Source organism: Accipiter gentilis, chromosome 10 (assembly GCF_929443795.1).
Source record: "Accipiter gentilis chromosome 10, bAccGen1.1, whole genome shotgun sequence".
Taxonomy (NCBI): Eukaryota; Metazoa; Chordata; class Aves; order Accipitriformes; family Accipitridae; genus Astur; species Astur gentilis.
The window spans coordinates 12,233,524-12,259,112 of NC_064889.1; the positions used below are offsets into that span (position 1 = coordinate 12,233,524).

The 25,589-nt window shown below is 41.4% G+C and overlaps 1 protein-coding gene across 6 annotated transcripts in view; it reads left to right on the top strand.

Annotated features, from left to right (window-relative positions):
* The window catches only part of ATOSA (atos homolog A), a 48,845-nt gene that overhangs the window by 11,777 nt on the left and 11,479 nt on the right, over positions 1 to 25,589 (top strand). For 2 of the 6 annotated variants that reach the window (XM_049811503.1, XM_049811505.1), the window contains exons 2-7: positions 12,361 to 12,448; positions 20,609 to 20,793; positions 21,641 to 21,843; positions 22,300 to 22,425; positions 22,700 to 24,551; positions 25,033 to 25,149. In XM_049811503.1, the coding sequence (XP_049667460.1) occupies positions 12,397 to 12,448; positions 20,609 to 20,793; positions 21,641 to 21,843; positions 22,300 to 22,425; positions 22,700 to 24,551; positions 25,033 to 25,149 (2,535 nt within the window). In that variant the 5' untranslated portion in view covers positions 12,361 to 12,396. Of the gene's footprint in view, positions 1 to 1,049; positions 1,089 to 12,360; positions 12,449 to 19,895; positions 20,337 to 20,608; positions 20,794 to 21,640; positions 21,844 to 22,299; positions 22,426 to 22,699; positions 24,552 to 25,032; positions 25,150 to 25,589 lie in introns of those variants that run through there. The other 4 variants (XM_049811502.1, XM_049811504.1, XM_049811506.1 and 1 more) reach the window with 3 other exon arrangements.

Sequence of the window (25,589 nt, forward strand, 5' to 3'; positions counted from 1 at the left end):
TTAATATGGTGAATGTCATCTGACTTTAGTGCCTGTAAATAGGTAAGAACTGGATGAAGCTGTTTAATGCAGACAACGTGTTGTTTGGACTGCACCTAGAATAATACGCCCAGTTTTGAGGCTCCTCGCTTGCAACAACTTCATAAATTGGTCCCCAAGCGCGCCTGCTAAAAAACTGAGGGAGGGGGTCCTAAAAAAATACTGAAGTAGGGTGCTCGTGGGGTGGGTTTAAGAGCTACAGTAATGCGAGGAAGAGCTAGTGACGGGATTTCCCTCCCCGCTCTGTACGCGGGAGGGGTTGGAGGGATGAGGCGGCTGAGCCGCTTCCGAGGGGTCTGCGGCGAGCGGTGGAAAAAGTGCCGTGGGAGGTTCGGGCGGAGGGCGGGCTGACGCCTTGTTCCACTCCAGATGTAAACATTCGTCACCTCGCGTGCTCTGCCACTCGGGGCTGACTCTTCGGAACCGGTGCCGCCGGCGTGTGGCGACGCTCGGGCGCCGTTCCCGGCTCCGAGCTCCCGGCCGGCCCCGGCAGCAGAATGCCGGCCTGCCCCCCGGGCAGCCTGCTCCGCGCGGCGGGCCGCGCCGGCCGCGCCCCGCTGCCGCCGCCGGCGTTAAAATCCCCCTCCCGGCGGGCACGGGGACGACGCGGCCGCCGTGGGGCGTCGGCGGCTCCGGCCGCCGCCGCCGCCTCGGCGGCCGCTCGCCCCCGCGGCCCCGCGGGTGGGTGCCCCGGCCCGCCGGCAGGTCGCGCTCCCCGGCACCGGCCGCCCACGCGCGCCGGCAGTTCCGCGACAGCCTGTTCCCTCGGCAGGGCCACGCGCGGCAGGAGGTAGCGCTGCGGTGCCGGGTCGAGCGGCTTTTTTCCCCTCTCCCCCTCCCCGTTCACCTGCCCCGGCAGGGCGGCGGAGCCGGCCGGGGGCGGGGGGAGGCCGGGCCGCCGAGGAGGCCGGCGCTCGCCCGGCGGGGCCAATCGGCGCCCGGCCCTGTTGCTATGCGCGCCCCTACTCTGCCTCCTTTGTGGAAGGTGCCGTGGGCACCCACCCGCGCCGGCGGGGCTCGCTGCGGGAGCACAGGGCCGCGCAGAGAAGGTGTGTACCGGCAGGGAACAACCGGCCCCTCCCCCCCCCCTCCCCCCCCGCCGCTCCCGCTTCCCCCGGGAAGGCCCGCTGCGGGTCCTGGCTGCGGCGCCCGCTCTCCCGGAGGCGGGGTGCCCTCGGATCTCGGGGCCGAGGATGCGATCTGAACGGGCGGGTCGGGGGGCTCCGGGAGGGGGGCGCGGGGAGGAGCGGCAGCGGGGAGGCGGGGGAGGCCGGTAGCACCGGGCCGGACGGTCTTCCCGGGCTCGGAGCAAGGTCGAGCAGCGTAGCTGTGGGAGTAATCTGCAATTTTTTGTTGGTGTTTTTCTGCGAGAGGTGGTTTTAGATCCGTCTGTGCTAAAGTGTGCCTCTCCGGTTGAGCCGAAGAAGTGTGCTGTACTTTAGTCGGTAAATAGTTCCTTTAAAAAAAACCAAACAGCTTCACCGTGTGTTCTTCCTTTCGCTCTGCTTATCGAGCCTATGAAAGGTTGGATTTTTGTGAGGTTTGGGGTTTTTTTTTTTCCCAACCTCCCTTTAAAGGAAAGTAATGGAGAGCCTAAAAATTAACTCTGTTAATTCATTACATTGTTAGGGCAAGAGTATTAAATGGCCTGGAACAGGAGGGGGATATTTTTCAGCCTTAAAAGTGAGACATCTATTTAAATGTCAAATCTGCTAACAGTTGTAGTTAGTGTAGCCATATGTAACTGCTTGACTCTTCATTGTTATGGAGGGGAAAAAAAACCCAACCTCACCCCCTCCCAAAAACACCCTGCAGCTTAACTGAGTTTCTTCTGTGCCTTGTTATGTAGGTCAAGTTTCTCTCTCTCTCTCTCTCTCTTTTTTTTTTTCTTCCCCCTTTCCTCCAGCAGGAGGAAACTATTACAGTATTTTGATTTCTGCTGGAAACAATGCATGAAAGCATTATCAGCCCTTTGCCACTACTTGTTTGTCTTGGGGCAAATGAAGCTGATGCAAATATGTCAGCTTTGGAGGTAACCAAAAATATGTATTTTTAATTAGCTTACTGGTTGCTCAACTATATGCTTAGTTTAAAGCTAATTAAATAGCGTACTGAACTCAATGCTGAATTGAGGATTATCCATTCCTTTTTATGCAAACCTGTTCTCTAAAAATGCAAATGTTGTTCCAACCAAGTGCTTGCATATATTTTCATCCTGGGTCTAGAGCTTGTTGGTATTCCTCTGAAAGGTACCGGAGCTCTAGCTTAAGCGAGCCTGCTGACATTAGATGTTCACCTCCTGATGCAGAAGGAGGAACAATTCCACTAGTGTACTCTCTCATGGTTTGTGTGGGAATATCAGTTTTGAATCACTGAAGCATTGCTTTATAAAGTAGTAAGGAATTTTTGAGAGGACAAAGTGAAATTTCATAATTGCATATATTAAATTTTAAATGTGTTAATTTAATGTCTGTCATTTTGCTATGTAGAAAATTACCACGTATTAGGAGGGAGGGCGGCAAACTAGAGTCTTGGCTGAAATTCTGTTAAGCCTTTAAATTTTGACCCGATGTAACATTTTATTCTTTTGAGTACCAGAAGACCGTTAAAGCTTAATAACATGACTTACAGTGTGGAAACTTGTAAATAGCTGAATTGTGCTGTGTGACACAGTTCAATGCTAAAACTATCAAAAATGTTCTTTTGTTTTATGCATTCAAAATTCCGTAGTGGGCTCTGGTGTCCATTTTAAAGTGAGCAGTCTTTTACGCAGCTTGAGAGTTGTAATGTCCTCATTTATCCTCCCAAATAAAGTTTAAAAACAATTTTATGGGCCTGGCCATTCTCCCAGAAATTTTTCAAATGAGAAGCATATATTGTCTCTTTTGTAACTTTTTTACTTTTGCAGGTTACTGTTTAACTGCTTAAGGGCAGGCCTTGTAGGTGAAGGTTAATAGCATTGGAAAAATTACCAGAGGAGCTTCATGCTGCTCCACCATCATCAATTTCATCTCGGTTCTTTCAGAGCTCCTTGCATTTCTGATGAAGTAGTACAGTCTCTGCCTTGGGTCTGCTAGCCTTATTCCTTTCCCTCCACCCCAGCCTCTCAATAATCTGGACTGCAAATACTGACACAAACCTACTGAAGCTGGAGGTAGCCTCACTAGCTAGGAGGAGGATTCTGGGTGGCCAAACGTGTTCTGACAAAGTTCCACAAGATAAATTACCCACCACTTAGATGACAGTGAACAGGTTGTAACATCAAAGTTTTGAGAGATGAAGTAGGAAAGCACAAAGAGAAGATGAATACAGAAAGAAACTGCAGTAGAAGAGGTCAGATGTCACGAAAATAGTTTGCTCTGGGCTTTTTGTTTTGTCTTTTTCTTTATTTCAGGTAAAGTAATGGGATTCTTAATCTACATTCCTCACCCGAGGACACTTCCTAACAAGTCCTATGCTTTTTTTTCCTGTGTGCTTTTTTAAGAACCCTGACAGCTAGGTCTGCTCTAGCAGCAGTGCTGCAAAGTTTCCAGGTTGTAGGTGTGATTTCTAACTGATATGATGTTGTAATAAAGTTATAAGAGTATCAGTTCCTATTGAACCTGCATATTATATATCTACTGTTTAATGTGTTGTCCATTACAATAAAATTCTTGAATTCTTGAGTGTTTCTATCTCTTCTCCTTGTGAATATTCTTTAAAAGCTTTATTATTAACAGTGCATTTGCACTGTTTGGTTTGTTTCTCATTTTCTTCTTTTTCAGTTATTCTGGGAAAAAAACCCAAAAGTCAGCTCAGTGGCATTAGTAGATGCCTCACATGTAGGTAGAAAATGTGCTTAACAGTTCTTCCCCCGTGTGACGTTATTTATCCTGGGCTTAGGTATGCTATCAGTGTTCACGTAGCTTCTTGGAGTTGAAGCAAGTCTCTGGAGTTGATACAGCTTGATAGTCAGAAAGCTGCCCTGGATGTAATTCACCAAGCCTTCACAATATGAAGTGAATATCTGTAATGGAGACTTTTCCTGAACATGCTGAAAGAAAAACCTCTTCAGACACTTCTAGGCTGTTTAGTTCCATCATTCTCATTGGAACCAGAAGTAATGAAACTGACTGGGCTCCTGTTTTGATACAGTATCACATGGGTCTCTAAACCATTGCATTATACCAGATCTATCCTATGTGCGTGAGGTTGTACCTACCAAATCTCTCATCTTTGTAGAATCTGAGAAGGCATCTTAGCCAGTGCTGTCTCTGTACCAGGTCTTGCCATGCTGAGGTTGCTAGTGCATATAACAGGCTGCTGGTCTGCTTGTCATCTCTGAATGAAAGACTGGCCTGGAAAATACTGTCTTGTTACCTGTATGTGTGAATTAGTGTTCTGATGCCCTGCAACTCTCTTTGCATATTCCCACATAAATACTTTTCAAATTTTTCTTCCACTTTGATAAGTTTGGAGGATCTGAGCTTTACTGGCTGTACCTGTGAACAGAGTGCTCTTATACATGATACGGCATTTAAGGTGTTAAACGACTGAAATAAGAACTTCCTGCTGAAGGCCCCTTACTTGCTCCTAGTAGTACTGGTTTGTTGGTTTTTTGGGTTTTTTTCCCTGTGAAATAGTTTTAAGGAACAGTAGAAGAAGCAGTCATGTTGCTCCCCATTTGTCATTGTGTAGCCTCCCACTTTCTTCTGAGAGCATGATGAGTGAGGAGCAGCAAGACTGGCCTGTTTTCCTAGGACTAGGCTTGGAAACAGTCAGTATTTTACTCTATTCTGTCATACAGATCTGAATGAAGATAATGAAGTCAAGATAAGGTGAAAGATTTTTAACTCCAGTTTTAAACTTGGAAATGTGAGAACTAAGTTTTTGTTTTCTTAATGTGTACAGCTAGTAGATGAATAGATTTCAGATTCTCTTAGAGGATAAAAGGCAGTATTTCCTTGCTAGTAACACATAGTTGAGTCTATGCTATTCATACTCTTTAAATAAAATTACAAACCTGTTTTCTTCTACAATGCTGAGAAGATGGGATGTAGAAGATTGAGGGATGCTGTGGAACTTGGGAATATAACTTATAGTGGAGTATGCTTAAATGGGAGAAATACAGCCTGTCTTGCAGTTCAGTCACATCATCTACTGTCTGATGAAATTGTTTTCAAATTGATGTCTCTGACAATAAAGCTACTGCTTCTGGAGGTTGGTGTCTGCATAAGTCTATGCTTTTTCCTTGGTGAGAAAGGAGAATATTGACCAAGTTTAAGTAATGGTGGTCATCCTACCTGAAAGATAACTGAGCTCTCGGATGAATTTCCACATTAATTAGAAGATTTACAGAAGGGCTGAAGGTGGGGAGATAGATTCTGCAAACTTAAGTAGCAAGCACCAGTGCTAATAAGCAAGACTGTTGTTAAATAGTTAATAACAGATGGCTGAACTTCTGATGCAAATGATCAGACAGAACAAGAGAAGTTCTCTGCATCCTGACCCAGCGACTCCTCACTGCTGCCATGGCAACTAACACTTTTTTTTCCTCTCCAGTTTTAGCGGAGTTTATGAAACTGAAGATAACTTGTTGGTTTTACGACTTTAAAAAAAATCTTAAGAGGCAAAGCAGACCAGCAGGAGGAGGATAGAATGTGGATGTGAATTCCTAGAGGCCTTGTGTATTTTAGTTCCTATAAGATCTTTCTAAAAGAAGTCTGAAGTACGGTACACTCTAGAATGCCTAGCAGTTAAAGCATTAGTTTAAATACAAAAGGTTATAATCTGAGCTGATCTATCTGAATCCTTTTCATTTAATTTAATGTGAAAATTACCTACTGCAACTCAAGTAGTATTGCAAAGGGAGAAGGAGGTAGGAAGCTCTATGTATTTGGCGTGGGCCTGGTACGGAGGAGAAAGGAAGAACCTGTAGCTCGTGGGGTGGATGTGGCCTTTCATCTGACTTGCAGCCAGGCGTTTGTCCTCCTCGGTGGCAGTAGGGGAATGTCACCGTAGGACAGCGGAGGTCTGTAGCGGGGGCCACGGAGGGGGTGGAAGCTGTTGGCCGCTGGACCTTGTAGGACCTTCTCTGCCCCTTTGGTTCAATTGTTAAAGACTGGAAGAGTATTCTGGACAAATATCGCTACAGCCCTCCTTTGTCCATGCTCTTTTTGGTAAGGTGCTTGCCCTTGGCTGCTCTGAGCAGGATGCTAGAAGGACCCTGCGTGCTATCTTTTTATTTTTATAGCAAAGTTACTCTACAGTTCCTGTACCTACTATAGTGAAATGCAAAATAGAAGGTTCAATATCTCTTTCTCAGGTAGGACACCTGAAGGAGTGTTGGTGTAGACTAAACTTCATGGCACTGAAACTACTGGAGGGAAGCGCTTCTGAGGCAGGTTTTGATCTGGTCCCCTGGGAAAGCTGTGAACAAGACCTGTGGATATTACTGAATGCAGGTCACTTCTCATAAAGCATAAACAACCTGTTGTAAGTCTGTTTTATCAATGCTGTTAAGAACACATAGTTTCTTCAGTGCTTGCTGTTTTTGTGAGGTACACCTATGCCTGTGGGTCTTACACAACAACAGTGGCTTCTTTACAGAATGAAGCCCTTCACGTAGATGTGTACTGAGCCACTATATTCTCAAACTGTATTTCCAGAGTGTATCATATTGCTGTGTTTGATTGTCTAGATGGATCGAGGAATTCTTCAGCCTCCAAGTGTATAACTCAGTCATATTACTTTTAAAGAGAAGGGAAGCAAATTCCTGGAGTTCTTACCTGAAGATTACTATTTGTTATCTGTGCTATAAATTAAGAGGCACATTCAGGTATCACGTTTTGCTGGGTATTACACAAGCATGGAACAAAAGACCATCCTCACCTCAGACCTTATGCAAGTATCAAACATGAAATCAATCAACTTCCAACAGAGGGCTGTAAGGAAACAAAAGGATAATACTGATGAGACAGATAAACTCTGCTCCCAGCCTACAGGCTAACAAGCCTTTATCACTGTAACAGAGAAGCTGGAAAGCAGACTCATTTTGCATCAAGTGTGTTCTTCCCCGCTATAGGACAACACACGGGAGAGGAAGTACAAGTGATTAAAGTAATCAGAGGCTAATTGGAAGTTTACTGCAATAGTGAGTGGGAGACAACAAGAATGATGGTAAGCCATGGAAGATCTTGAAAGTTAAAAAAAAAAAAAAAAAAAGGAAAAAAGTCACTTGCTTGTTATGAAAAACGATGTTTTGAGAGGCAAAAAAGACAACAGGAAAATATGGTTTCCTGTTAGACACTGACCAGACATATCTTCCTCACAAGTCTGGATGCCGGTGAGGCATAATCTTTTCTATGTCTTTTTTGACACTCCTTTTCGGTGATGAATTCCATGAGAAGTCCTGCGGGCACTGCTGGTGCTTCCCAGAGCAGGCAGATAAGGCGCTGCCATCTGCCAGCCAAAGCGCGGGTGGCATTCATGTGGGCTGTGCCCAGCCCAGAGGTCCCCACTGGCAAGGCATGTTTCCAACTTCATCAAAGCTTGGGCTGTGAAGAATTTATCTGAGGAAAACCTTAGGATTTCAGACAGTGTTTTTCCATAGTCAAGAGTAAAACCAACTCACACTGAAAGCAATTCTCTAAATGCTATTTCCTAGGGATCCAGCCCAGCAACAAGGATGTAGTGAACCCAATTTGGATGTTTTTCTGGGGATAAAGAGGGGCATGTTGCTTGTTGTCTGGAGTCCTGTGCCAGATTCTGGTTCTTTCAAGATCAGCCACTAATTCAGATGGTAAGAATAAAATGTTCTGTGCTAAAAATCTCTCAGATATGTTTTTTTATTAGTTCTTGAAGATAAGTGATTGCAAAAATGGGCTGTTTACAGTCACAGCCAATGTAGTCATATGTTCCTAAATGTAAACTTAGAATCTTTTTTACTATACTCTTCTACGCTTCTTTGTTATCTCTTAAAAAAAGATCCTCTTCCTCCAACAAAATTATGCGTTGTTTTCACTTGATAGTAATGAAATTTGTTTTGTTTACTGATTTGTAACAACAAATTTCTGTATAATCTTTTTGGTAACTGAGAGGGTTGACAAAACAAGTATGGTCGTCAGGCATCTGGATTCTGTAATGTTTGTGGGGGCTTTTTTTTTCTTTCTGATGCTTAACTTGAGCATTCACAATAATTTATTAAATCTATTAAACCTGAAAAGTGGGCGAATCCTTAATGTTGCCTGAACTATGCTAGTAGCTGATGTGTAGCAGATCGTGACTTTTTTGGCATTTCTGAGCTGAAGGCAGCTTGGAGCAATTTTCCCTAAAAGAAAGTAATTTTGACATCTTCTGATGTAAGTTTCATTGAACATTTACTTTGGACATTAATACCTTTTCTGCTGGCCCCAAATTCAACTTCCCCCCCCCCCCCCCCCCAACCAGCTCTGTGCTTTTGATTAAATATGTACTTGCAAGTTATCAAGGAGGAACTAAAGTTGGGTGTTATTTGTTTATCTGTCTCCGCTCATGTCAGTTGTTTTTTGCAGAGAACACAAAAGAAGCTGTGGAGGGCCTTGAGCTTTGACTGGGTAAAAACTGTTGTTCCTCAGACGCTGCTCGTGTACACTATTTTTAGTGTAGTGTTTTATTTTTCCTAATAATTTATTGCTCTGTCCCTTGACTCTCGGGTCACCTGATTTTAGAGCAGGCAAACATAGAGGTTGGATCCTTTACTGTTGTATAAACTGCTAGTTTATCTTGAGGAGCAGGATGCTGCTGCTGGTGAGATTGGGTTGGAAGTGGTCTTGGAGGGGTGAGCCCTGTCCCTTCGGTTCTCTGGAAAGTACGTTCTAAGAATACGCAGTACAGGGTGTTACAAAACACACGTGCAGCCAGTAAGTGGAGCGGAGGCCAGGGATGATGGGTGACTCGAGGTCAGCGCTGTGCAGGGAGGCTTTTGCCTGCTGGCTCTCACCGTGCCTGTCTTCACTCTGTGCCAGCAACGGCGCAGTCATCCATGAACTCACTTTTTCCCTTGAAGGGAGAGTTGTTTTGAAGAGATACACTATGAATACACCACTATTATTCTTGCTCTAGTAGTGTTAATTCTGGCACTTTGTGCAAGAGTCTTGCGCCTAGGATTGTCATAAACTTGTTTTGTTCCACGAGGTGCCCAGTGGCTGGATGTTTCTCGTGGCCTTCAAAGCGGCAATGCAAACCTGGCAGGGTGGTTGAATGAAGGGGAGAGGGAAAGCAGACACTTAACTTTTGTAAGTAAACAAGTATGTTATTTGAAATTTCAGTGTTCAAGTGGGCCCAGTTTTAAAAAGGTGCTTTGCAAGATGCGTGTGTGTCTGGGGGGAAACCTGACGAGGTCTGAACGCTCTGGAGTTTCACTAGTCTGATTGGATTTTTTAAATCTTAAAGTAAATCTGAACTGTAACAAGATAAATGTCACTCAGCTAGATCCTGGTGATTCTTCAAATTGTGTGAAAACAAAGAGGAACAAAACCTGCATCCATCAAGCTATTCAGTACTTGCACAGATGAAATAGGTCCAGACATGCAAAATGACTATTCTGATGGTTTGGGTTGAACTAAAAGTTCATTACTCCCCCGCCAGTTGCAGATTTTCAGTTCCTGGCCCATGAGGTTTTTTCAGCCTCATGGAAAACTGCAGACTGTCATTTTCTCTAGAATTTAAAAATAAAGCAAAATAACTTTTGTCTATCTGGATCTCGGGTTAACTGAAACGGGGATATCGGCTGACCTGGGTAACAGTGCTGGCATTCTTAGCCCTTTCTTTTCATTCATAACATTGCAGTTTTTATAGGTTCCTCTAAAACAACAGCATATTTGAAGTTGAGTGCTGTGCGCCCTTGAGGGAGAGGGGTTGCTTTTTGGGTGGGTGCGGGGCTTATCGCGGCACTGGTGAGTTGCTGATAGCAGCTCTTTTGCACTCTTACCAAATTTGTAGTGCTAGTAATGAAACCAAAACTTCTTGAAGATGTGACACGTAGATTATGATCAAAATTCTTGACCTTGAAGAAATGACATGCTAATCATGCATGTGGGAGGCCTCAGTTAGTTTTGGGGTTTTTTTTTTAGTAGTCTTTTAATAGAGTAGACTACTTTCACCAAAAAGTGGAGTAGGTCATAGATGGTTTTCTTCCCAAAACACCTAGACTTCTGCCCATCCCCATCCCCCAGCCTTCTCTGGCTTACTGTTGGTTTGGGTTTTTTTGTTAGCACAGTAAAACTGAGAAAGTATGTATTAAAAATAGATACTAATAGGTAGCTTTGAGATTTTCAACATACAAGAGGTTCCTCAGCAGTCTTTACAAACAGTTGTCTTGTATCTTTCTGTACACTGAAAAAAGATACTTTTCAAGAGATTAAAAGCAGAGAGGAATTAGCAGGGATGTCTGATTTGTGCAAGTTTAAATTAGCTTATTAAAGTCAGTAGTTCCTGACTTCAGAGTCTGAAGATCATGAAGATCATGGCTATCAAAAACCATCGGTTGGGCTTGTTGGCACCTGATGGTAGTGTGAAGATGAGTGGCTACTGGTGTTTGAAAGTTTTCGGACTGTGTGGAAGGCTGACTGCTTTAGTATTTAAAAAACTTCACTTGCTTTGACAACAATATTGTGTTGAAGGCTCAGTGCTTAGTGAAGGGTTTCCATACATAATGTGTGGTCCCATAAGTCAACATGGTACTTTTTTCCAGGGGGTTGCCCTGACTCCAGCGGCTGTCCCTCACTCCAGCAGCTGTGGCATCCCTACTGATTCCACCCCAAAATGAGTCAGTGCTTTCACACTGCAGTTTTCAAATTCACTCTGGTTTATTTTCAAGAAGTCTGACTATGTTCTGAAGCAAATTGCACATGATGTAACCATTCTGTTTCTTGCAGTGATCTTAGGGAAGAAGAATACCAGTTTGTGCCTGGTGATAATAAACCAAAGTGGAACCTGTGCTCACACAGGCCTTCCCCAGCAGGAGTTGTGTGTGCTCCCATTACAGTTTTGTTCAGGCCCTTAATGGTGCTTTCAAATCATTCACTCAAAATCTTTTTGAGAGCTGAAGGCTACTTTACATTCCTCCTCAGAAAAAAATGTGTTGTTTTATCATCATTAACAGGAAAATAAGTACAAGAACACTTGAAAGTATATTGTCAAAGTTTCTATGCACAATAAATATTTAAGGTGATGAGATAAAGCATGGAATACCCCAAAGAGATTAATTTTTAGTGTTAGTGGGGAAATTTTAAAACCCAGCATTTTTTGGCAAGTGTAACCCTACATCACTGTGAATGCTGTTCCCAAAGATACTTGCGTATATTGTGAAGATGATAAGCTAGAGAGGAATAAACCGAGTAACACTTCAGCAAAAAAACTGGTCAGCACAAGATGCAAACATGTCATGTTTTAAGTAGAGGGCTGCTCTCTCTGGCAGCTGTCATAAGCATTGAAATACCTACTGTAAGATTTTTAAATAGTCTCGTGTTGTTTTCCAGTAATATCTGAGTGATTTATTATCACAAATTACTGCTTGCCATCTTTAAACCAGTCTCTGTATAAAATACTGCAGAAGTCTGCAAATAGTTGAATCTTTGTCAAGCTGGATCGTTAAACAAATTAAAGAGGAAACTTACGTCTGTCGTCTTGAATTGTATTGTGTTTAAGGCCTCAAATAAAATTTCTGGCATGCATTTTTATTTATGTACTATAAAAATTCTATCACAGCTGGAATTTAATGCAGAGCTGCCGTCAACCTGTTTAATGGGAAGGATGTCTTGGCTTCCAAATGCAGTTAGACTTCCCAGTACTCAATTGCTGCAACTGTCGTATGGATGATACGCCTTCAGAAAGAGATGAGGCTTAGCCAAATACATGTGCTTTTTCATTGTTAATTCATGTTGGGCTTCCTTTGAAAAGAAAGCAACAGCTATGGAGCCACTGCAGTATGATATTTACAGCTAACATAAGGTTGAGTAAGTTGATGAAAGCCTTCAGTCTGTGTGTGTTCAGCCATGTAGTTGCTGCTAAGCTGGTTCTTGAATTAGCGAGTAACAATAGTGAAGATGGTCATCAGCCGTCATCATCCTCATCTCCAAACTAAGTTCCCTTGGCTGGGGAAGCCTTGATGAAAGATGAAACAGTCATCATCATCAGTGAAGGAAGCTTGAAAAAACAAATGATCGAATATATATCTAGAAATCTCGTATTGGAAAATCTGTATTTTAATGTAAAAGTGCTTAATTGTTTTTCCAGAAAACACCTTAGGAAGAAATTTTCACGTATTTTGTAAGCTTAAGTGCACTCTGTTTTCTGTTCTAGGGTGACACATGGCTCCTTCAGCTCCCCAAACCAAGCATGTTGGATGCGGTTTCACATTATGGTGGCAGTGACTGTGAAGCTAGCCTAGGTCAGATCTCCACATTGCACTTGCTTCCTCCTGTGAACTAGGGTGGCATTTAAAACAGCATTTCAGTAATTTGTTTTCAATATAATTCTGCAAAATTTATATCAGCATATTTAAAAGGGTAGTAAATCACTGTATTGATGGTGAAAGTGAAGGTTACATATAAACCCTTTATTCCCTCCCAATTACAGCCGAGTGTCTATTCTATACTTAGTGCTGCATACTTATTCTAAAAGAGATGTTTTTTCCTAATTGTTTTCTTTAATGGACTAACAGACATACCTGAAAAATAGTTTTGAGTTGAAGAATTAGAAATCCTATTGCTTTGTCAGGTTTTTTTTAGGTAGTTTTATCGAGTCATGCAGTTTGTTCTAACGTAATCTAATTTAGGCAGAGCATCAGCTAATCAAGGGAAAAATGTAAAAAGCTAGAGAAGAATGAATGGAAAACTCAGAAATTACTTAGCCTACTCCCGATAGGCATGTTTGTTTCATTATAATATAACTTCAGAGATTTTTGTGTAGTCACATTTAATGAAATCACAATCTAGGAAACCATAATATAAAGGACAACACAAACTGATGTGTGCATAAGTAAGGGCATTAGCTGAGACAAGTCCTCTTTGCTTTCAGCACCTGTCCAGTTATAGCATGTCGGTACAAGTAGCATCTTTTGTAACCCGTTCTGTAGACTAATAAGTTTAGGTATCAGCAAAAAGCATATGTTCTCTTCCTCTAACTGGCTTATATTTAAAATGCTAAACATTGCAGTACTGAAAATCTTACAGCTTTACACTGACATTTCAGCACTTAATTAACCCATGTCAGGATACAGTGGGAGAACTGTATTTTAGAATATATGAGTTCTCTTGCAATTATTGGTGAACTGAGGTTTGAAACGACTCAAACTTCACATTTTCAGGTATTACTTTCCTTCTACTAAATACAGACGATGAAATCATAATGATTGACGTACTTCACAGTTCGTGACTTTCTTGTGGAGCAAAACCCAATTCAGCTTACATCATATGTTTTGAAGTATTCCTTTTTTTTTGTCCAGTTAAGAGAAAATAAAACCAGTTTCCCTGATGAAAATGCAAATATTGGATCTAGAATTTGGTTTAATGCCAAAAAATCAAAAGAAGCGGGTTAAACTGTTGTTGCTTAGATAAAAATAGAAAGCTACAGTTGGAAGAAGAGAAGTGACTCAGTAAGCAGTATGGTGATGGGAAAATAGGATGTCAGCCAAAACGCAGGAAGCTAGATGGGAACACCCAGATCAGTTTAACAGTCTGCATTTTACACTCTGAGAGTTGTAGTTTCTGAGATTACTGGAGGAAATTTATGCTTTAAATGAATTTAACTGAATTTTATTTCTGTACTTATTAAGCTGTTTGAACCTAAAGAAGTTTTAGTAAAATGTGAATTGTACATTTTTTGTATTGCTTTTCAGCTTGATTTTAAGACCAGTCTCTTTTTGGTAACTTTATTTACGGTAAAGCTGCCTCGAGATTAGCTCTGGATGCTGTGAGAGGCGTCCAGCAGAAGTGTGCGGTAGATAGGCAGTGATACAACCATACCAGTGGACTTACTGCAGCACTGCATTCTGGAGTGGAGCTGATGGCACTGATTGGTACTGATTGATTTTTATTGCTCTGGAGCTCCAGAGTAACTTCATCTGCTGCCATGTAGCTGTGTCTTGATTTTTAAAAATGCCCCCCTTACGTATAGGATGGTGTGGTGTGTTTTGTTTTGTTTTTCTAATTGTAAACTGGCATAACAACACAAAAGCAGGTGAATTTCTTCCTATTCTCCTACACCAAACTAAGTAGATCCAGCAATTTTTTATAGCTTATACTCTATTTTCTTTGAATAGCAGGTATGCATTAATCCTAATGTAAAGTTCCTATGCTGCCATTTCCTGCCTACAGCTGAACTGCTTTGATAAGCAAGTAGTGGTTCAGTTTGGTACCCAGGAAGAAATAAGGAGACAAGCAAGAGTAAGATGAGGTACTGTGCTGCGCTCCTCTTGTTTTCATAATGGCTGTCCTGGAGCTCAAAGTTCTTGAGCCTTCAGAATCTTAAGACAGGAGTCAATGTGGGGGAAAAAATACCTGTATAGGAGTATTCCTAAGATAAGGTGAGTAACCAGTTCATTGCATTTGCTTGAATTTAAGTAAACTTAACTACTAGCGTGTTTCTTGAAGCAAGTAGACCATCTCATGACTTTAACTCTTGATAGCTTAAATTATACTTAAACTCTTAATATTGCAAGGCTTTTGAAGTGTGTGACTTCAGATATAATTACGGGTTTGTAATATGCAAACACAACATGACTGCTCATTCAGAAAATCATGAATTTGGGGGGGTTCAAGGGCAACTTTCTTTTGAAGTGAAGCACAACGTGGAATTAGTTAACCAAAGCATCCGTAGGTGTTTCTAATTCCAGAAGAGAAGCTGTTAGTCAAATGTTTACATTGTGTTTCATTTCCTTTACAGTAGTTTCTTGAATCCCTGCCTTACTCTTAAAATATGGAACTACCTTTAACCCACTTCTTGGAGTAGCAAGATAATAAAACTTATTGAGAGTTAACTGGTTTGGGGGAAGGGCCAGAGAGCTTTTGGTGTAATTTTTTAAATGCACAGCGATGCCTTTGCTAGAAAGTGATGGCTTCTGAATGCTGACAGTGCAGCTGCTTTTCTCCAGTGTATCTGACTCTCCTGCCACGGGACTCTTAGACTGAAGCGTCTCCTTACGGGCTGCCTGTGCTAAAAGTACAAAAAATAAGATCCAAGTACTTAAGCGATATTTTTAGTCTTTCAAAAAAATTGTAGCACACGAAGGAAGCAGAGAGAGGAGGTGGGCAATCATGCCACGGTGCCCTCTGGGCGGCTGCGGTAGGGTAGGAGCAGGGCTTGCATCAGCCGGGAATCCGGATAGCCTACGCCACGCACTCTGTATTTTGTTTAGTGTTTTGCTTACTGGGTTTCAACTTTCTAAGAAGTGAAATAGAAATCCGATTACTTTAAATCAGTGGCCTTCAAAATCCATTATGGATGCCTAAAGATTTTCCAGGGCAAGTCTGGACTGTTATAGAGCGTATTTGAAAGCAATTATTAGTTGTTTCGTGAGCTCTAGGGAAGTAGCCCTCCAGATCAGTGGAGGTCAGGACTAATGGATACTTCATGTTGAACAAATTCGTCTTTCTTTGAAGAAAGGCATGTTACAAAAATGAGCTCCCCTCCTGAGAAGAGGAGGACAAGCTTGGTAGATACTTTTGGTATCCAGGGCAGTATGAAAGGTGCTAGGACAATAAACCAAGCATGGGCTAAGATGACAGTTGCAGCACTGCCTGGCCATGTTGGCAGGAGGTCGCGGGGCAGGAGGAGCTCTGCTGGAGCCGTTCTCTGCCTCGCTGCCCCTGGGCAGGACAGGGCAGTGCCTTGCAGATGTATCTTTTGGTGGCCCCCGGAGCACAACAGGTTACGTGATGCCGAATGTCTTCGTTTCCCATCTAAGCCTAGAAAATAGATTAAATGCTGTTCTCATACCCACATTTCAGGAAAACATTTTCTGTAATTACTACAGAAAATGCTGCGATAGGACAGGGAAGGGAGTTGGTCCACACAAGTGTGACCTAGTTGGGAAAAGAGTCAGCTGGGTACAACTGGATTAACTGAAGTTTTGGGAGAGTCCTTGGGTTGCAGTTGAGTGGATTTGTGACTCACTAGTACCACATACCTAACTTTGATAGATGTTTGGGATGTGAGCCAGTTTAACTTTTTGGGGGGTGTTGAGTTCTTATTTTTTATTCCGGCGCTCCAGTGATTGTGCACTTGTGCGTAGTGGACAAGGGAGGACAAGCATTTGAAGACTCTCTTTATGACATCTCTGGTTAAATGGGCTTTTCTGTTTGTCCAGAAGATGTAGAAAATCGTTTTTTGTTGAGGTTGGTATGTGCAGGAGACAAAGGAAAACAAAATTATGTGCCTCTAGGTTTTAGTTCTCCAGTATCGTATGTTTTGGTTTATGTGTAGTAGCTTCAGTCCAAATTCATGTTTCTTTTTTTCCCTCCTAGAGTAGACTGTCATCTGCTGCTATCTCTTGTGACCACCTGCTCAATGAACTTTAGTTTCAATGTATTGATTAAAGGGCTGTAGTGCCTTGTTACTTTAATTCCTGTGCACTTGTGTCAACTAACTGGATTTTTTGCTGTTTTAAGGGGAATAAAACCCAGAAACTGCTGGGATGCGTATTTTATGCTATATACTTGCATGTTCCATTGCTAGAGATGAAGCAGAATAATAGTCATATTTGTATAGTAAGATTATAGTACTGAGGTTATTCTATGCACAATATATGATGTGTGTCTTAAACAGGGCTGATTCATACACAAAAGCAAACAGTTACAGCACACACAGTAACACTTTTTTTAACTAAACACTGAGTTTGCTGTTTCTATAAATGTCTTTCCACCCTCATCCTCAATTACATCAACTTTGTATCATCTGTGTCTGTTGTATAGGAACAATTACCAGGCTTCTCAATGTTTACAGGTTTTTTTTCCTTTATGGGAACTCTTAAAGTTGCTAGATGATATAGAAATCTAGTGGAGCTAAAAAAAAGTAGATATGCCACATGAACTTTGTAGGAAAACATATTTCTCAATGTCCACTGCTATTCATGCTTTAAAATATTATTTTTTTAAAAGTCCAGACCAAATATGTGGTTTGTTACATTGCTGACATAATCTTAAAGTGTTGGCCCTGTCTTTATAATGTTGTTATGAAAACAGTAGCATTTCCTAATTCAGTATTTGCTGTTTATCATCCTTTAATGAGATGCAGTTTTTATTTTGAAACAACATTGTGTTTTTGTAACTGCAGCCAATACTAGTATGTGTCTCTAGCTAGTTGGGTCTCCTCTTCCATCCTTAAGGTGAGACACTGGTTGCTTCTGAAATAATAGGTCTGATACAGGAACAGAGGCACTGTTTGCAAATTGAACTTAAAAGTAAGTTTTATCTGTTTACATGAAGTAATATTGTGTATGTATTCTGAATCTTGAGTAATGATTATTTCAGATTTAATTACCTTGCTTTATTCAATAGATCTTGCTTATTTACTAAATTCACTGGATCTTGCGTTTCGACATGCTTAAGCTGTATATGGCTTGTATGTCAATTTGTGGTATATTTCTGTGAAGACAATGAGTGTTTTAAGTATACAATATAGATAAGCTTTGGTAATGGATTTTTTTTAATGCAAAAAGGGGGTGGGGTTTTTACCTGAATCTAACCAGCTCAGCAGAAGCGCTCAGGCCATAGGTTTTATCTATTAATGTGTGTCGAGTCCAGAAGCTTTTGATCAAATATGGATTCTTTCTAAAAAGAGCCAAATAGTAGAAGGTCTACTGCTTCACATGGTAATCTACTAATGTTAATTAAGGGGCATATCTATTTTACTGTTACTTGCGATTTAAAATTCTCTGTTGTAAATTTTCAGGTATCACATCTTACTGTGCACGTTTCTGTTACATAAGAAGGTGTTCGAGAATAGGATCTGTCTGCATAAGCACGTGCAGGTCTTGGTCAGGCTCTTTATTTTTTTCTTTAAAACCATAGATGTTTTTACATATTTTAACTAAACAGAATTCCTCTTACACATTTTCTTAAGGATGAATTCCGCTTCTGTTTAGTCTGCCAAGCATGAGGCAATTCTTGTTTAAATTAATATCACTCCTGCTGAACGCTTACTAGATTTTTGGAACTTCTTGTCAGAGTAGGAAAAATATTCCAGTAGTGATCCTTCCTGCTGTGGCTTTCTTAACATTACCATGACCTTTGGACATAAAAAGATGAGCATGATGCTTGTGCTGGCAGCAAGATAATGCTGCAATTACTTTTTTTGTCAGCTGTAATATCCAAATCCTTTTCAGAGTCTTTCCAAATCCTATTTCCCTATCCCTAAGTATGACTTGCCTATTGTTCACCAGACTTTCAGCTGAAAAAAAAAAATAAAAATTGCAGGTGCCTAATTTTGTAGGTGACTCATATCACTACCTAAGTGTCTTGTCCTCTCTGTTATTTACCATTCCTTTAATCTTTCATGCACCCTTTATTAGTCATTTTCTGCCATCCATCAGATGAATGACCATTTTAACTCATGCCAGATGATTCAATGTATCGTTCACGTGCCATATGGGGTCCTCCAGGGTAATTCATCCATCCTCCGGCTTTTCTTCTGCCTGAGGGCAGGCAGTGGCGGGATGAATTGTCCTGGCAGCACCCTGTTCTTCCAGGGCCCTCTGTCCCTTCCTGGTCGGGGTGCTGCCCAGGGCGGGGGGCAGGCAGCTGGCACGGGCAGTTGTTTTGGAAGAGGCCCTTCCCCGCTCCCCCCCGGAGGATGGAGCCATGGGACTTGCGCTGATTGTGGCAGTCCAGCGCCCGGCACCTTTTCCCAGATGTGCGCACACAGATGTGGCATGTACGGCAGGGGTCCGGAGTGCCGCGCCGCTGGCTGCGTGTGCCATGGGCAGATATGGGTGCGTGGCGGGAAGAGGGTCCCGGTTGTAGCCCGCCCCACCACCCAAAGGAGCTGTCTATAAGTGCGATCCTTTAAAAAGGGCGGGGGGGGAGGTTGGTAAAGAGGAGGACTCCTGTGCAATGAACTGAGTTCTCTGGCAGTGGGCTGACTTCTCTTATTTACCTTACGTATATCCCTCTAAATAGGCTGTAAGCCCTGGGGTCTGTGGAGTACAAGCCTGGGCTAGGTAAATATGTACACGCAAAAGCTAGTTTTACACGCTTTACAATTTGCGTATGCAGGTAATTGCACATTTAATTGGAACTTTTGTTTCATGCATCCCTTCTTGTATGGATCTCTCAAGTCTGTCTTGCCATGTTTGCCAAATGCTCTGCTATTAGGGAATTAAGACAAAAGAGACGTCTGAATTCTTTTTTTTTTTCAAAGTGGAAAGGTATTTTATGCATGGTAATCAAAACATGAATAGAAATTAACTCTGTCCCTATGGCAATTTTGTTTTGGTGGATGACATAGGACATTTAAGTTAAAATTGTGAAGGCGTCAAGTGCTTTTGTTTCCCTGAAGCATAAAAATAAAGGTAAAGAACTGCTGGCAGCCTTGCCTCCACCTGCTTTTCTTTGCTGCTCTTAAAATAGACTTTGAACTGAATGTATTGTAGCTGTCTTGGAAAAGATATTTTTCTGCAGCCTTTTCAGTAACTAAATCATTTTGAAGCTTAAGTGTTTCCAAGCAGAGAGGGGAATGACACGATCTGCTTGTACTTGAATCTGTTTGAATGATGTGTGACATCCTCATGAGGGGGGAGGAGGAGGAGGAGGAGAAGGGTGCTCTACAAAACACCATTAAATCAGGGGACTGGTGCATCCTGCCTCTGTGGGAATCAAATGTGCCAAGGTAATTCATGAAGAGTAATGCCAGCTGCTGCTTTGTCTACAGAGACTTGTTGAGTTTTAATTCTTTGCACAAGTTTAGACTGACCATGGTACAAACCAATGAATACTCTGTGTGTTCCTTGGGAACCTTTCCTATGTGTTAATCGTAACTAAAAATGGACTTCTCAAATAAGCCTTGCTCTCAGCAGGAGGGACTCACAATAAAAACCTTAAAGAACGTTGTGTCCCACTTTTTCTAATAGAAGTAAATCTATTTTTTTCTTATTCAATTTTTAATGTGTTTTATGATGTATTGTGGCTTCTCTTTCTGTCACATGATACTAACAATGCCAAGTCATGCTGCCGTCAGACTTCTCCCACTAGAGCCCAGGAAACTTTTTTTCTTCTGGAGAAGCTGTGATCCAGCTGTGGTTCACAACACAAACAGTTGTTTCTCAGCACTGCTGAAATCTGGTACATTGACTAGTTACTATGTGAAGCTTTCTTTAGGGTATTTCTAATTTTGTTTGCTTGTAGTGATGATGTTACGAGATGAGGAGAGTTGTTTTGTGGTGGTACAATAACTTGGGCCTTATGGGGAGTGCAGCCAGTCTGATACAAAGATCCATTTCCCATAGCTCTCATTTTAATTGTAAATTGAAACAAACTGTGGGGTCAGCCAACAGTTGAAAGCTTGTTCTACAGCAGATGTCATTATTTATTTTTTGTCTTTTTTTAAATGGCAGATACTTTGGATGAATACTTTGAGTATGAAGCTGAGGAGTTCCTGGTCTCCTTGGCCTTGTTGATCACTGAAGGTCGAACGCCCGAGTATTCGATCAAGGGCAGAACAGAGGGCTTTCATTGCCCACCGGCACAATCAAGTCAGCCAACAACAACTAAGCATGAATGCAGCGAAAAACTGGCTCAGGTATGATGGTACCCATTTAATTTTAAGTGTCGTTGTGTGCATCCTTGCTACCATGATTAAAGTCAGCCAAGAACCCTACAGTAGATTCACAGTTAAGCATGAATAAGAGTTGCTTTCTGTCAGTCCTGCATTTAAATGAGTATGTAATTCAGTATCATGCTAATAATAGATCTGTCCTTAAAATGGGAGATCATTAAGCCTTTTATCCTTGAACTATTCCGCACAACTACCTGAATGCAGTAGCTATTTGAATCTTTATTATGCAAATGGCAAGCACTATACTTAATATTCTTGGTCTGGGTTTTTTTTGGAGAACATGTAGGCTGACTTGCCTTAACTTTTTGCTTTTCCAGGTATTCTTGAAAAGTTAGTGATCCAAAAAACATGAGCACATCAAATCTAGCCAGTCTATTTGGGAGTAAGGTTGGAGCATCCCATCTCTCAAGTAAAAGTTCCTGAGTACTGTGTGAATTTAAGTTATTATTCATGCAGAAGTTAGCCTGCTCAAAGACACAGAACTTATAAAGATACTGCTTGAGTGTGTCTATCCAAGAGGATGTGTTGTGGAGAGAGAAGTACAAGGTAGCAAAGTATAGTGGTTGGAGAAATGTATTTTTACGAGCTCTTTTAATTTTCTACAGAACTTGCTCAAACAGCAACCATAAAGGATTTGTTAATTATTTTTCATTTAATAGCTCTAGAATCTTATCTCTGATTTGGCGAAACCTAGTTTACAGAATTTGACCCTTACCCTTTTCCAGTACTTTGGAACATGTTTTTAAAGTAGATTTAAATCTGGCTAGTATTTTTATGGCTTGCATATGTTGACATTTTTTCTTTCCCTCAGTGTCGTCAAGCTAGACGAACCAGATCTGAGGTTATGCTACTGTGGAAGAACAATATTCCAATCATGGTAGAAGTGATGCTACTTCCAGACTGTTGCTATAGCGATGAAGGGCCCACCACCGAGGGGAATGATTTAAATGATCCTGCAATCAAACAAGATGCGTTGCTGTTAGAAAGGTGGATTTTGGAGCCAGTTCCTCGACAGTAAGTTGGATATTAGGATTAGATGATAGTTGCAAGAATCTTGTCATACTGAAATCCTTAAAGTAATCAGTTAGTGGTTTTGAACTGGCCCTTTGCCATGAGGACTGATCTAAGAAAACCACTATTTACCAGGGAAATCTAAGCATCTTTTAATCTTAGTCTTCCTGTACTCATACTTTCTGCAGTGCACATTGTGCAATGCAGAGTATGAAATGCTCCCAGCTGAAAATGGTCATTTCTATGCATTATTTGTTATGTTAAATTGTATAAATTATTATGTGGATAAAAACAAATCAGGCTTTGTAATCTTCAAAATGTTTGAGGAGTTTAATTGTTTTGCTTGATTCAGCTGTGTTTTATTTTCAGAATGAAGAACTGAACATGTCCTAGTTCTAGTTCTGATAGTTCTCTGCATATTCTTACCAACATCCACGTGTTTCTCTTAATACATTTTAGGAGTGGAGATCGATTTATTGAAGAGAAGACCCTTTTATTGGCTGTTCGCTCTTTTGTTTTCTTCTCTCAGCTAAGTGCGTGGCTGAGTGTTTCACATGGTGCTGTTCCCCGAAACATTCTGTACAGGTATGTCTGGAATGGAAAAAACCCGCATTTGCTGTTCGCAGGTTGTTGCAACTTGTCTTAAAACCATTCTTCCCTCCTGTTTCCCTGTTTGATTTCAGAAAGTGCCATGTTGTTGGCCCAGTACTTTGGTGGTTGTATAGGATTTGTATACTTTGCAAAGTACAGCAGTTGCTGGTGTCTCTAGTGCTTTTTCCTATACATTTGTGTTGTGAAGTAGATAATTAAAGACTCTTCATTTAGATATTTCTGTAAATGCCCTTCTGTATTGTTTCAGGGTGAGCGCTGCGGATGTGGACTTGCAATGGACGTTTTCCCAGACACCAACTGAGCATGTCTTTCCTGTTCCTAATGTTTCTCACAATGTGGCCTTGAGAGTCAGTGTCCAGTCTTTGCCGAGACAATCGAACTACCCAGTTTTGACCTGTAGTATTCACACCAACCTTAGCTTTTACGAAAAGCGAATGCAAGAGCGTAAGTTACATCAGCACGGTGATTCCAGTGCGGCACAGCAATGCAGTACCTCCAGTCCACAGCGCTTCTGTGGGAAACAGACGTGGACGATGACACCTGAAGGCCTACTTAATGGAAAAAAGACACCTGAATTTACTACATCTATCAGAAATTTAAAACTTCATCCATCTACTGGACTTGGATCTGACTTTGGGGCATCGCAGTCTAAAGTTCCGTGCTATCATGCTACAGCAGACAATAAGACACAATCTCATGAAACACCTGTCAGAACTTTTAAATCCTTTTCTCTAGTTGATTCACGTGTTTTGAATAGTCATTGCTCTCATCAGCCCGCAGGAGAAACCAATCCTTTGATAGGCTCTTTACTTCAAGAGCGACAAGAAGTCATCGCAAGGATTGCTCAGCACTTGATTCACTGTGATCCAGCCACTTCACCAGTTGTTGCTGGACGTCCGTTCAACATACATGAAAACAGCTCAGCTACACCGAAAGCTTTTCGGAGTACTTACGAAGATGAAAACTTGCCAAGGAAAGGCAAGGAAACCTCCCCTGTTTCTATTGCCAACTTAGACAATGCAATACAAGAAGATGGTGGTGAAGGTAAAACTAGAGCAATACCAGAGATCACACTGCTTGACGCCCCTGTTCCAGTGAACCACTGTGGCCGTCATTCGGCAGGAGAGAGTAATCCCCTGATCGATTCTCTGCTCCAGGAGCGGCAGGAGGTGATAGCAAGGATTGCCCAACACTTGATTCATTGTGATCCAGCTACTTCTCATGTTACTGGGCGTCCATTCAAAGTGCATGAGACTAGTCCAGTTACTTCAAAAATTTTCCGAAGTACATATGAAGATGAAAATTTGCTGAAGAAGGGCAGGGAACCATCTTCTGTTTCTTTTGCTAAATCCGATTTTTCTTTGTTAGAAGACAGCAGTAAATCAAGGACAAAGACACCTGATACTCCTATCAGTCCTTGCAGGTTTGATGGAGAATTGAAGGCTTCTCTGAAACTCCAAGCAAGAAGAAAATTGGTTTTAGCAAAACCCAGTGAAGCTGTCCGAAATGCATTTCATCAGACTTCAAATAAAACTTCTCATGCATTTACTAACATTCACACATCATCATCAAGTATTAAAGAAAATAAGTGTGAATTGCCAGATAAATTGGAAACAATACATTCTGGTTATGCACAGAAAGACCAGATAACCAATAGAATTAAACAGTGTTCAAATTTCAGCAGCATTGATGAACAGATTTGCACAAATAAACTTAAAGAAAGAACAGTTGTTAGTGAGAACAATGGCACGGACAGTTTTAACAATGTACAGATAGATAAATGCAGAATACTTGAAGGTACAAAAAAAGCGACTGTGATGCAGGTATCTGACTCTTTGCACAAAAATGAGCTCAAGTGTTTAGATAAAGACTCAAAAAAACCAAATATTTATGAGCAAAATACTCAGCTTATTAGTATTGAAAATTATTTAAATAAAGACCATGACAGTTTCAAAAACAAAACCAAACAAGATAAAATGAAAAGTGCACATGATGAGAATGAAGACCCAATAGGCCTCGATTTCCAAAGCACTTCTCAGAAGAAACCTACAGAAGACGGTGTAGTTAAGTGTGAGCGGCTGAAGAACCCAGATGTACAGGTAAATACATAGAGAAAAAGACCAATTCCTATAGCTGCTCTTACTCAGCTAGCTTGTACCCTATATCTGCTAAGGACCAACATGCAGAGGGGTTTAAGTCTGACTTCATAGGAAGCCGCATGTTGCCATTGTTGTCTTGGTCTGAAGTAACGTTTGGCTGGTAGTGCCTCCTCCATACCTTCTTAATTATAATTTTAACATTGAGAAGAATATTTTCTTATTCTGCTCATGGTGATAGCATTATGTATGACAGTTTCCACAGGCAGTTAGGCTTCCTGTCTTTTTATAAATATACCATCTTTAGTGAGCAGTCTGTGTGATTGTAGATGGAGTCAAGGGGAATTTATACTGAATATTTCATAATACCCTAGTGTGATGCAGATCCACCCGGTTCAGAAGTCTTCTCCATTAGCAAAGTATTACCATGATAGGCCATTGAAATATCCCATTGATACCTTGAGTAAATTTGTTTTGCTGACAGAAAGCACCGTCTCTAAAACACACAAATATATGGCGGAAACATAATTTTCGATCCTTGGATGGAACTTCAACCAAAGCTTTTCATCCCAGAACTGGATTGCCTCTGCTTTCAAGTCCCGTAAGTTATTGTTGAAATGATAACTTATCTTTTAAATGAGAAAGGAAGTATTTTGTTCTTTTGATATCAGTGTATGGTAGAAAATTTGACAAATTACCTAGATGAAGTGCGTGTGTTTACTTTCAGTGTCAGACTGAATGCTCTTGCAAGTGGAAATTTGAGAGTTAACACTCAAATGAAGTTGAACAATAATTCTGGAAAAGAAAATATTAAAGAGGTAGTTGTTGAGATCCTATCAAGATTAACAGAAGGTGACATTAGAAAATTCTATAGCAAAAAAATGCTTTGGTGCTATTTTAGAGCACAAAAGAAAGCATTTTGAAGATTAGTGTTTTAAGTGTAAGCTAACATATTTTGTCATTTAAGAGTTTTTGTGTGAGTTATTAATGCCTGATTGCCTATTATGCCAAAGCTTTTGTTTCTGTGAACAGTTAGTACCG